Source organism: Grampus griseus, assembly GCF_964374135.1.
Source record: "Grampus griseus genome assembly, chromosome: 9".
NCBI lineage: Eukaryota > Metazoa > Chordata > Mammalia > Artiodactyla > Delphinidae > Grampus > Grampus griseus.
The window spans coordinates 6646740-6658939 of NC_139003.1; the positions used below are offsets into that span (position 1 = coordinate 6646740).

The 12200-nt window shown below is 53.9% G+C and overlaps 1 protein-coding gene across 1 annotated transcript; it reads right to left on the minus strand.

Annotated features, from left to right (window-relative positions):
- Window positions 1-1888: 1888 nt before the first annotated feature.
- On the minus strand, window positions 1889-7397 carry REPIN1 (replication initiator 1; the record flags this gene model as incomplete). Its single annotated transcript, XM_082662574.1, has 4 exons — window positions 1889-4674; window positions 6210-6324; window positions 7070-7182; window positions 7235-7397. 4 exons carry the CDS (start codon window positions 7395-7397, stop codon window positions 2960-2962), a joined length of 2106 nt encoding a protein of 701 aa, XP_082518700.1. The 3' UTR covers window positions 1889-2959.
- Window positions 7398-12200: the final 4803 nt, after the last annotated feature.

A 12200-nucleotide genomic window follows, 5' to 3' on the forward strand; every position in this document is an offset into this window, starting at 1 on the left:
TTCCAGCATTGTAGCTCCACATCTGCCCCTGGCTATGAGTGGGAAAGTCATTTCCACTCTCTGGGCCTGTTTCTTCCTTCCACAGAGTGAAAAACTTCCTCCAGATTGACATTTCATGACCAAGGGTACTTCAAGGATGGAAAAAACGAAGCACACCTGGGATCCTATTTCCATTAAGCAAAAAAAGGGAAGGCTGCACCTGTGAGTTTGCAGATGCACAGGAAAAATGTCTGGAAGGCCACCCTCAAACTCTTTGTGGGATTCAAAGAGAAAAGCCATGGGGTCGGGGGAGTGGGGGAAATAAAGAACTTTTACATTAAAAAATAAATCTACATTTTGTCCGCATTGTTTAATTTTGACAAGATAATTTAATACTTTTGTGATTATAAAAGGAGAAACAAAAACCAAACCTGAACTCTAGAAGAGGGCAGCTCCCGTCAGCAAAGGGCTGACCCCTCCAACGGGGCAGTCCCTCCTTCAAGACTGCTGTCAGCATGTGCTCTGCTGAGCAAGGACTTGGGACCCACTTGGCCCCCTAAGAGACTTGGGGAGGAACCATGGGCAAGTTCACTCTGTTCTTACTTTACCAGCCCCTTCAAGGCCCCTTCCATGGCTTTCCCTGAACTTTGGTCCTCTCCTCACCATCTCTGCCCAAAAGCAGCGGGCAGCGTAGCATTAGAGGACACAATGCCGGGGATTTCCTTTACAAGTAATGATTTTGCGAAAAGTCAGGAACCCTGATGAGATTCCCTCTACTTCACCCTTCCCCTCCCCCATCCTAACCCTGGATCCCTGAGGACCTGTGCCCTGTTCCCTGCCCATAATCCCCAGACATCTAGCTACTTTCCTGTCACCCCGCAAAAAGCACTGCTCCCGTCACTTGAAGCCCTGAGCTTCCTTAGAGAGACATATTGGAGACAGTGCTCCCAGGCCCTGAGAGAGAATTTGCCATCAATTACACAGATTTGTTTTTTTGTTGTTGTTTTTTTTAACTACACAGGTTTTGAAGTGGCTCCTAACCCCATAAAGCAACATAAGGCTCTGTCTGCTTCCATCCTACACACCTGGAACCCCACCAAACCCTCATCCATCTCTCTCCACTCACGATCTGTGTACAGGTATAAGTCCCCCCAGACTTAGGCCTCTTTGGGGTAAGACTCTTATTTTTGTAAACCCCCAGTTTCCATCACATCAAGCACACAGCAGACATTTAATACTTGTCTTCACCAAAAGCAGCAGCACTGCAGTTGCTCAATAAACATGCAGCGGTGGTCAAGAGCCTGGGTTTTGGGTTGAACACACCCGGGTTTGTATTGCCTCTGGTGATTACCAGTTATATGACCTTGAGCAAATGTTTTCATCTGTAAAAAAAGAGTACCTGCCGAACTCTAAATTGTTAGATAATTGAAGTAAACTTCTTTGCAAGGTGCCATGATATTAACAAACTGTGGTTGCACCAGGCTCGGTGCTGGAAATCTATGCAGAAACTACTAAGACAGACAGGAAAAGGGCCTATTGATACCTGCCGAAAACAGGCACTCAAATGCACATGAAGCAACCAGTGCAGGGAAGCGTACACGTCTGCTACAGATACGGGAACCGTAGCAGGCCAGCCAGGGAGGCATGGCAGGACAGAATCAAGTCAGACGTTTTCTCCCTGACAACTGACACTCAGCAAGGCTGACTTGACCCCTAGAGAGGAAACCCCACTTGCTGGGTGTGCCTGACCCCACCTCGGGGAAGTACGGGCGGGTGTGCAGAGAAGCTTGACAAGCACGCCACTTGGCCTGTCACCCACCCCAACGCCCAACCCCGGCGGAGGAGAGCTGCTGCCCCTCCCTCCAACTCCACAGCTCCCCAGGACAAAGGAACACTTCTCAGCCACCGGTTCTAAAACCAGATCTTTATTCTCTAGTTTGAAAAGGAGGATAAGTGGTTGTGTTTAGTTCCAGAAAACAAGGCCCAACAGTAGAAATTACAGGGAAGCAGACTTCATTCATTATAAGGAAGAATTTCTAACAATCAGAATTATCCTACAATAGAACCAGGGCCTGGGGCGGTGGGGGGGGGGAAACTCCCTGTCACCTAAGTATTCAAGCAGAAGCTGGGCATCCAGACGCTAGAAGTGCTGAAGGGGAAACTCACCCCCATTTCCCATCAGCTGGCCCTCCGTTATCAACGGGGCAGTCCTCCCCACCTACATGCCGAGTTCTGAAGGGAGTGAAGGCAGGCTGCGGTGTTCAGACAAAAGCCCTGACGCAGGGTGGCTGACAGCCAGGGGATGCCCTAAGCACTGGGAGGCTGGTGGGTAAAGCAAGTCAGACAGGTGGGGAGATGCCCAGGGCAGGGGACTGGATCCTCTGGGAGGAAGGCGAGCCAAGCACTAACAGTAGATGGGTCTCTCCAAACCTGGGTGCCTGTGCAGGGGGAGGACGGAGGGGATGTGGTGAGGCAGGCTGGAGCAGCTCGGCTTCGCCTCCCAGTACTGGAAAAGGCCCAGGTGCCGCCCGAGGCCGGCAGGTTCTCCCAGGTATATCCATCTGGTCCACTTTTCCTCCTGGGCGCTCATTCACTAAGGACTGAACCACACCTACTTCCAAAAAACGAGCTGAAGGAACTCATAACAGACAGAGACATTAAGGCGTTAACACCAGAGGAGAGGGGTCTTCCTGTCCACTGGTGGCCCCTCCGGCCGGAGGGCTCTAAGGGGTGGGTGGAGCTGCTATTGCTACTTTTCCAGGGCGCAGGGCAGTCAGGACTGAACCTTAGCAAACACCAGCTGGAGGCCGGGGCCCCTGCTCTGCAAGTGGACTCCCTGACTGCAGGGGTAGAGGACCCCCCTCTCTAACGGGGCAGGCTCACTCCTCCTCTCCCCTCCCTGCCTACAAGCAGTGGCACAGGGCACAGTATGAATGATGCCCAGGCCCGACCTCCCTCGGCCCCCGCCGCCCCTGCCCCTTCAGACATCATGCTTCTTCTGATGAGCCAGGAGCTTCTCCTCGTCGTCAAAGGTCTGGCCACAGATGGCGCAGCAGAAGGCGCCGTCCCGGATGTGGCTCTTGCGGTGGGTGATGAGGTTGGACTTCTGACTGAAGCTGCGATCGCAGTCGGGGCAGGCGTAGGGGCGCTCGCCCGTGTGGATGCGCCGATGCGACACCAGGTTGGACTTCTGGCTGAAGGCTTTGCCGCAGTCGGGGCAGACGTAGGGTTTCTCGCCGGTGTGGATGCGCCGGTGTGCGGCCAGGTAGGGCTTGTGGCGGAAAGCTTTCCCGCAGTCCGGGCAGACGAAGGGCCGCTCCGGCGCGTGGTCGCGCCGGTGGGCGGCCAGGTGGCTCCCCTGGGAGAAGCGGCGCCCGCACTCCTCACAGGCAAAGGGCCGCTCGCCTGAGTGGACCCGGGAGTGGGCCACCAGGTGGGTCTTCTTGCCGAAGTTCTTCCCGCACTCGGCGCAGGTGAAGGGCCGCTCGCCCGTGTGCTGCCGCTGGTGGGCCCGCAGGAAGCGCTCCAGCCGGAAGCTCCGCCCACAGTCCTCGCAGCTGTATAGAGAGGGCGGGGCCTCCGCCTGGTGGCCGGGGGGCTCCCCTGGGACCTCCAAAGGCTCCGGGGCCGGCTTCAGCGGGGGCTCCGGGGCAGCCTCTGACGAGGGCTCCGGGGGCCCGGCGGGAAGCTGGGGGCTCCCCGAGCGGGGGGCACCCTGGGCAGACCCTTCGGAGCGCTTGTGGATCTTGCTGTGCGACAGCAGGTTGGGTTTGTGGCGGAAGCGGCGGCCGCACTCGGTGCACGGGTAGGGCTTCTCGCCCGTGTGGATGCGCCGGTGCGAGGTCAGGTAGGGCTTATTGGTGAAGCGCTTCCCGCACTCAGGGCACTGGTGGGGCCTCTCGCCTGTGTGCACGCGGCGGTGGGCGATCAGGTTGGGCTTGTGACGGAAGCGCTTCCCGCAGCAGGTACACTGGAAGGGGCGGTCGACGGCGTCTCCACCGGGCCGGGGCGCGGTCACCGCAGGACGGCCCCGAGGCCGAGGCCCGAGGGCCTTGGCCGCCGCTTCCTCCAGGGCTTCGGCCACGTGAACCCGCTTGTGTGCAACCAGCTGGTCCCACTGGGCGAAGCTGCGGCCGCAATTGCCGCATATGAAGGGCCGGGCCTCGGGCGCCGGGGGGTGGCAGCGCCGCAAATGGGCCCTAAGCTGCTTTCTCCGCCAGAAGCGTCTCTCGCAGTCGGGACAGGCGATGGGCCGCTTTGCCGCCGAGTGGGCCAGCAGGTGCAGAACCAGGGCCACCCAGCCTCGGAAGCTCTGCCCGCAGAGGTGGCAGGCAAAGCCCAGGTCTGGGGTGGCGGCGGCATGGACCTGGCAGTGCAGTGCCAAGAAAGGGGCGTGGCGGAAGCGACGGCCACACTCGGGACAGGGCAGGGGCAGCCGGGCCTGGCAGCGCCGGGCATGAAGCCAGAGGGCCACCCAGCCCGGGAAGTGCCTTCGACAGTGGGCACAACGATGGGCCCGACCCAGGGCCTGGCTGCCCGGCTGGGCCACGGCAGTGCCTTGTGACCTCAGCCCTTGGGGCTCCTTCTCCAGGGTCTGGGGCGACTCCTGGGAGGGCCCAGAAAGGAGTCGCGGCTGGGCGGGGCCCATGGCCACGGGGCCCCTGCAGCGACGTTCCAGCATCGGTTCTTCCTCTGCTGGGGGTGGAAAGGCACAGTCACTCTACAGAACCACACAGCCTGCCCCCAGCTCCTCCCCTGCAGACCCCAGGCCCAAGAGGAGCTCGCCCCTCTCCACTCCCGGAGCCCTGGAACCTAGACTACTAGACTACTCTTCTATTTCCTTGTATTATATGATTTAAATCTTGGGCTTCCAGATACCATTTCAAATATGTCTTTAATTCTTTTTTTTTTTTAAGTTGGAAGATATTTAAATTTATTTTTACTTTCCCACATCACTAATCATGGGTATGAGTGGCTTGTATCTCCATCCGGAAAACATAGCACTATCAAGTTACTATTATATTCAGTGGAGAACTCAGTCTTTGGGTTAATTAAGTCTTTACTGACCCTGGAAACTACCAGAAGGAAGAACCCTGACACTCCTTGGAATCCCCCTCAGCCCGTGTCTGGCATGGAGTAGACACTCCGGTGCTGGCTGTATGAACATTCCTGCCTTAGGACAGAGCAGAAAACGCAGTCACCTCTCCCTACAGCGCTTTACGCTTTTCCAAGTTTTTCCCTTCTGCCCTCTCCTTATTTCTATTTCCTGTTGCCGTATCGGAGCTTCACAGCAACTCAGTGAGGCTGGACCAGAGGTATTAAGTTCCCTGTTTCATAGATGGAGCAACGGTGAGGCATAACAGGGTGATGGGACTTGCCCGAGGGCACAGAGTAAACCAACAGCAGAAGCAAGACTAGGGGACAAGTCTTCTAAACTCCCAGGCCAGTGTTCTTTCCTCTAAAATACCTGAGTTTGTAAAGATCTCACAGAAAGAAATTCCAGTGGCCTCTCATTCCTATGATCCTCTCCTGGGCTCTAATCTAAGCCAATCTTGGGGAAGGCACTTTGGCCTCTCACGGGAGCAGCCTGGAGCGCCAGTGAAAGCGGCTCTTCTCAGGACCAGGAGGGGAACACCGGATGCTACCGCCGGCCCAGCATGATGCCAGGCCACTGCTTGCCCAGACTGTGCCCACATTCTCCCCGCCTGCCCTCCTCCACCCCCACACACAAATAGGCCGTTTAAGGAAGGAGAGCGCTCTTGAATCCCAGGAACGCCCGCAGCCTGCTGCCCTCGGGGGCGCTCCTGTCTCTGCCTCCCTCGGGTGATAGGGATTATTGGGGCAAGAAAAGGGGAGAAAGGAAGAGACTGTAATCTCTGGCCCCTACCGGTCCTGCCCCAACCCCGCCAGGGGCTGCCCCACATTCGGCTCTTCCAGAGCCTGGGAGCGCAGATTCCTGCAGGGTGGAATGACGGATAGACTCCTCGGGACCTTCACTGCCTGCTCACAAGTTCCAGACACATCCTCCTCATTTCCGCAGAGCCTGTACTCCTCTCCAGAAGCACAGACATGACTCATTCCCAGCGGTCAGAATGAGCACAGGGAAGACTCCCAGGATGTGAGAACGTGACCCCTTCCCCACAGGCACCCTCCTTCCACCAGGATGGGGAGGCCTGAGCACAGGGGCCATGGAATGGTTCGAGAACCCAACAAAGAAGGCCACACTCTACCCTGCAGGCTGTGGAGCTGGAGATGAGGCTTTTTCCAGCTCCTCCCGGGGATGTTCCTGCGGCTGGAGCGCCTGCTTCCGCCCACACTCTGGTAGTCCCCAGACGTCAGAGAAAACTGCAGCAGTAAAGACACCCCTACCCCCATGGCAGAGCTCAGACCTCTGAGGGCAGAGAGGCCAGCCTTACCTGTGGGGAGGGGAGAAAAAACGTGCGTGAGGCTGTGAGCTCCCCTAGGGCAGTCATCTTTGTGTCCTCGCCAGCCTCCCCTCCCCCACCCTGCCCCACACCCCGCCTGGCAGTGACCTTAATGGATACTGGATTAATAAATGAACGTGCCCCCTTCACCAAGGAAGCACAGGGCCGCGTTTGAGGGTCATTTCCTCCACTGCTAAGGTCACAGCATGAATTATCCAGGCCGATGGCGAAAAGGCCGGCCTATGGCAGGAACTCTGGAATCCCTGCTGGCTCCCCTCCCCCCACCCTCCTCCCAGCAGGAATTCCAGGTCTGTTTCCCAGGGGGCTGCGCAGGCGAGCTCTGGTGACAAGGACTCGGTCAGAATCCGCTGGCGCGTGCTGGGTGGCAAAGGGCCGTGGAGACCCCACACCCGCCTTCTGTATTCGCGCGTGTTCCCCCCGTCCACGTTCGCGGACACACTGCTCCGCGCTCCCCGAGGGGGCCCTTTCCGGTCCCCACGCAGAGCGCAGCTCGCGGAGCCTGTGCGCAGGTGCGCGGACTCGCCCCCCCCATTCGGTCCAGCAGTGTGCCCCCCCCAAACAGCGCGCACTCGGTCACGCGCCCGGCAGGTAGGGCCGCCCCACCACGGGCCTGCGTGGAACCCCGCGACCTGCCCGGGTCGAACCTCTCTGGCGGGGAGCGCGGAGGCGCGTCGCGCGTCCATGAGGCCGGAAAGCCGGCGCCGGCGGCCGCGCTCCCCACCCCGCCGCGGCGACAGCAGCAGGTTCGAGTTCACCACTGCCAGGCCCGTGCCCAGCCCCCCCGCCGGTTCCCAGCGCCACGTGACTACAGGAGCTGCCGAGGGTCAGTCGCGGGCTCGGGCCGGCGGTCGCGGCCGGAGGGCGGGGCGGGCAGCGGGGCCGGCCGCGCGGGATCCCTCCCCCGCCCCCAGCGCCCCCTCGCGGCCCGGGCCTGGGTGGGGGCGGCCGCCGCGGGCCCGACTCCGTTGCCATGGCGACCACAGCCCGGATTTTCCGGGATGAGCCGGGCTCCAGTTTCCCGACCCTTTGTCCCAACGGAGGACGCACGTCCCTGGGCGACCGCGTGGTCAGCCTGCGGTCACTTGGCTAGATCCGGCTTCGCTGGCCTAAGCGCTCCTAGCTGGCCCGAGCCTTCGAGAGGGCGCCTCCCACCCCCGGGCCGCCCCCTCCTCTTCTCCTGCCACCTCGACCTTTGGCCGCGCCGCGGAACCTGATACCGCAGGGGCTGAGCCTGGCGGGGGGCGCGGCTGACCCGAAAGTCTGCCTTGTGGGTTGTTCAGAGCTGGAGGAAGGAAAGGCCCGATCGGGTGAACTTTGAAACGGGAATGCCCTCGCTTCCAGAAATTAGCGGAGCGCAGGCGTCCCGGCTTCCGCGGCCGCGGGGCGCGGGTCCGGGTCCGGGGCGCAGGGCGGTCCTCGTCCCCGGGGCGTTTCGCTTGGAAACGCACCGCAGCCAGTTGGCGAGTGTGGAGTCAGGTGCGAGTCTTGCGTTCGTGACTCACCGGCTAGCAGGTGGCCTTGGCTTTCCGCACGAAACACTTCCTTGATTTTCCAGGCTTGTACACTTTCACGTACTTTTATGTTTTGCAACACAGGCAACTTTCTAATTATACAATTATTTTTAAAGCACAAAATCTGGTGCATTAATAGGAAATGAAATACAAAAATCTCTCATACTTTACCTCCTAGAGTCAATTACACTTAATATCTTAGTATGTATTATCGGGCATTTTTTTTTAATGCTTATCTATGCTTGTTTGACGTTATTGGGATAATGCCTTACAAAGATGTATTCTGCCTTTTTCACTGAACAATACTGTGAATTTTCTGACATTTTATTAGATATTCTTTTTTTGATATTCTTTTATAACATGATTCTTAATCGCAGCATAAATGCACACAAATTTTCTGCTTTTCTATATCATTGTGGATTCATGATACAGGAGCTGCCGAGGGTCAGTCAGCATATGCTTTTATTGCACATACTTGATTTAAAAATTCTGGAAGTGGGGAACTGATAGGTCAAAGGCAAAGTATATTTTTCAAATGTTTTCTAAACTATCTTCGAGGAAAATGTATTGGTTTTCTTTTGAGAAATGCCCCTTTTTCCATATCCTTGAAAACACAGGCTATTTTTTCAAATTTAATTTAAAGTTGTTATTTCTCATTGTTTTGAATGTTGTTTCTTTAATTACTAGTTAACTGGCTTGTTTTTTCACGTAGTTATTTATTAACTGTTTGTATTTTCTCTTGTGTGAATTTGCTTTTGTCCCTTTGCCCACTTTTCTATTTGTCCATTTTAAAAAGTTGGGAAATTGACTCCTGTGTATATATCTGAAGAAAACGAAAACATTAATTCAAAAAGATACATGCACCCCAATGTTCATAACAGCATTATTTACAATAGCCAAGATACAGAAGCATCCTAAGTGTCCATCAGCAGACAAATGGATAAAGAAGTTGTGGTGTACATATACAGTGGAATACTACTCAGCCATAAAAGAATGAAATGTTGCCATTTGCAACATGGAGGATATTATGCGTAGTGAAATAAACAGAGAAAGACAAATGCTGTATGTTATCACTTATATGTCAAATATAAAAAAAAACACAAACTAGTGAATATAACAAAAAAGAAGCAGACTCACAGATATAGAGAACAAACTAGTGGTTACCAGCAGGGAGAGGGAAGGAGGGAGGGCAAGATAGGAGTAGGGGGTTAAGAGGTATAAACTATAAGAGGTATAAAATAAATAAGCTACAAGGATACCTTGTACAGCACAGAGAATGTAGCCAATATTTTACAATAACTATAAATGGAGTATAATCTATAAAAATTTTGAATCACTGTGTTGTACACTTGAAACTAATATGATATTGTAAATCAACAACACCTCAAAAAAAGTTGGGAAATTGGTTTTACAATATTTCACATTGTTTGGGGGACACTCCTTATACAGTAAAAAGCCTTTCATGGTTTCTGCCTTCGGTGTTATGTTTAGAGCACCCACACCATCCCTCCCCAAATGAAATTTTATGCTTGTATTTTTGTCACAGAAAGTAAGTTTTAATATCTAGTAGTGTAAGTACTCCCCCTATGACACAGGTTCCTTTTTTTCCCCACAACTTTCTTGGCTAAAATCACTCTCTTATTGCCTCTCGCCTTCTGAGATGGCCCACACTCTGTGGAGTATGTTTCTCTCTAAATAAATCCACTTCTCACCTAAAAAATTAAATCACTCATTAACCTTCCAAATTAACTTTAGAATTTCTTGTCAATATTTTAAAATGTTTCTTGACATTATTTTAAAAATCCACTTGAAGAGATTTAAGATTCATGTCCCTCCGTTGGTTCGGGTCTTATTTTACCTCTCACAGTCAAGTTTTCTTATTTGTAGATTAAATAGTATAACTTTTGTACTTTTCCTATAATAAAATTTACAAATATGAAAAAAACTTTGTCAGATACGTTGTCAGAGTTTTAAGGTTCAGAAAATATGGTAGACTGTATATTGTAGCATGTAGGTCAAGTTTGGTGGTTACAGAAGAATGGATTTTTCTACGAGTGCAATCAGAAGATATTCGAGTTTTTACCTAAATACTTAGTAATAATAGTTAATATTTAGGGAGTCCTTATTTTCTGTCAGACATGGTGATAAACTTTTCACATATGTATCTCATTTAATCCACTTAACCCTAGGAAACATACTCTTCTAGTGCTCATTTTACAAATCAAACAACTGAGACTCAGAGATGTTGAGAAATTTGCCCAACGCCACACAGCTGGATCATGGCTGATAGGAACCTGGCCTCACTTTTCACCACTAAAGTTGTGTGTCTGGGAAAAGCACCAAGTGCTGAGCCCAGCACAGAGTAATTGTGAAATACCTCTTAGTTCATGGGTAGATGTGGCACGTCAGTGCTCCTGGATATAATACACTCCGGCAAGAACCCTCCAGGGGAATTCCTTCACAGACACACAAAGTGCCTTCATCTGTCTGTCATCGGTCTCTCTGAGCAGAAAGGCTCTTCCCTTAAACAACGCCTTAACTACTCCCCAGTCCCCAACCCCCACTAGAAGTGTCCTCATGCCCCGTTAGGAATTATCCACCTGCTGTACTTTGCTCTTTTGGCAAAGACAAAGGACTCTAAGTATAGAACGACGGGGCCTTCACTCTGCAGAGAGAAAATGCAAAGGAGTGGTGAGGGATTCCTGAGCCTTTATGCCAGTCAGAGATTCTAGGCCTTGGTATTCAGGACTTCACCCCTCAGTATGCCTTAGAGAGGGATGTGGCGAGGGATGGCGCTGTGACCGGCCATACGGTCAAATGGCCCGGCCCGATGCAGATTGCCTCAGCTTTGACGCGCCTGCAAGAAAAAGATAGGGCTGTACAGGGTCAGGGGCCCACTGGACAGGGAAACTTGAGAGGGGCCCTGGGAGGGTCCCTCTTCCCCTCCAGCAGTACCTGACACCCCCCCTCCCACTACCGGATTAGATGGCAAAGTAGGTGGGTTTGCCAGGGGATGAGGGGAACGATGTTTCCAGAAATCCTCTGTGAAGATATTACTGAACAAAACTTGGGTCCACTCACCTGCTCAAAAAACCCAAACTCCCCGCACCTCGGGGGCATGTGAAACTTTCCTGGCGGGGGATCAAACCCGCACCTCGGGGCATGTGAAACTTTCCTGGCAGGGGAACAAACCCGCGCCCCCTGCAGTGGAAGCCCAGATTCTTAACCACCCGACTGCCAGCGAAGCATTTTTAGAAGCCAGGTGAGGGAGGGGACTCGCAGGGTGTGTGATCAGCTGTGGACAAGTCTCTGGTTGACGGTGGTTAACAGGACGGTGTCACAGGGGTTAACACGATCAATCCTTAGGCTCCAGGAGGTCTGGGAGCTACGTGCTCATGGTCATCAAGTAGTTAAATGCTTGCATTTGGGGGATGTTAGCATCTGTAAGGCAACTCAGGAAATGTGCATCAGATACTGTAATCTAGGTACTTCGGGGAGGAGCTAAAGCAGAGGATATGGGGGAGGGGTCTGTCCCGGGAAGGCCCCATAGGGTCCTGCTCGGTTCCGAAACACCCAGGTATTGGTTAGCAGCAGTCCTGTATCTACAAGAGGGAAAACTGCATCTATGTCACAGATAGCCTGTGCCTGTCCTCCCCACAGGACTCACTCATAACACCAGCAAATATTTAATCAGTGCCCACCATCTGCTGTGCCAGCTGCTGGGCCTACCGCGAGCCCGGCAGAAATGGTGCTGCTGGCTCTCCACAGTGTGGGAGGGTATTGAGAGGAGCTGGTTTAGCGATGGAGGTATCTCTTGGGTTAGTACTTCGTATGAAACAAAACCAAATGCTTGTTGCTAATTTCTGAATGGATGACCAGGGGAGTGAGAGAGAAGAGAGGAAATCTTCCCTCCAGTGGGAACCGCCGTATTACTCACTCTGGCTTCAGACGGCCTCCCCAAGGCGGGTTTGGAACATCGCACAGAGTCATTCCCAGCGGTGGCGGACTGTGTGGGGAGGGGGCAGGAAGCACACGCACGCTGACCTCGGCGGGGCCACGTCTGCAGGGAGAGCCTCGCGCGGGTGCTGTCACCCGTAGGTGCTCACGCAGCCTCGACCCCGGGAGCCCTCCCAGCTGCCCACCTGGAGAGAAAGCCCGACTGTCCAAGGCCGGCACCATGGGTGAAAGGAGCCTCTTCAGGAAGAGATCAAAGTGCTCCTCCTTCTGCAGTCCCCAAAATGTCCTTAAATGCAGGAACGTGGCC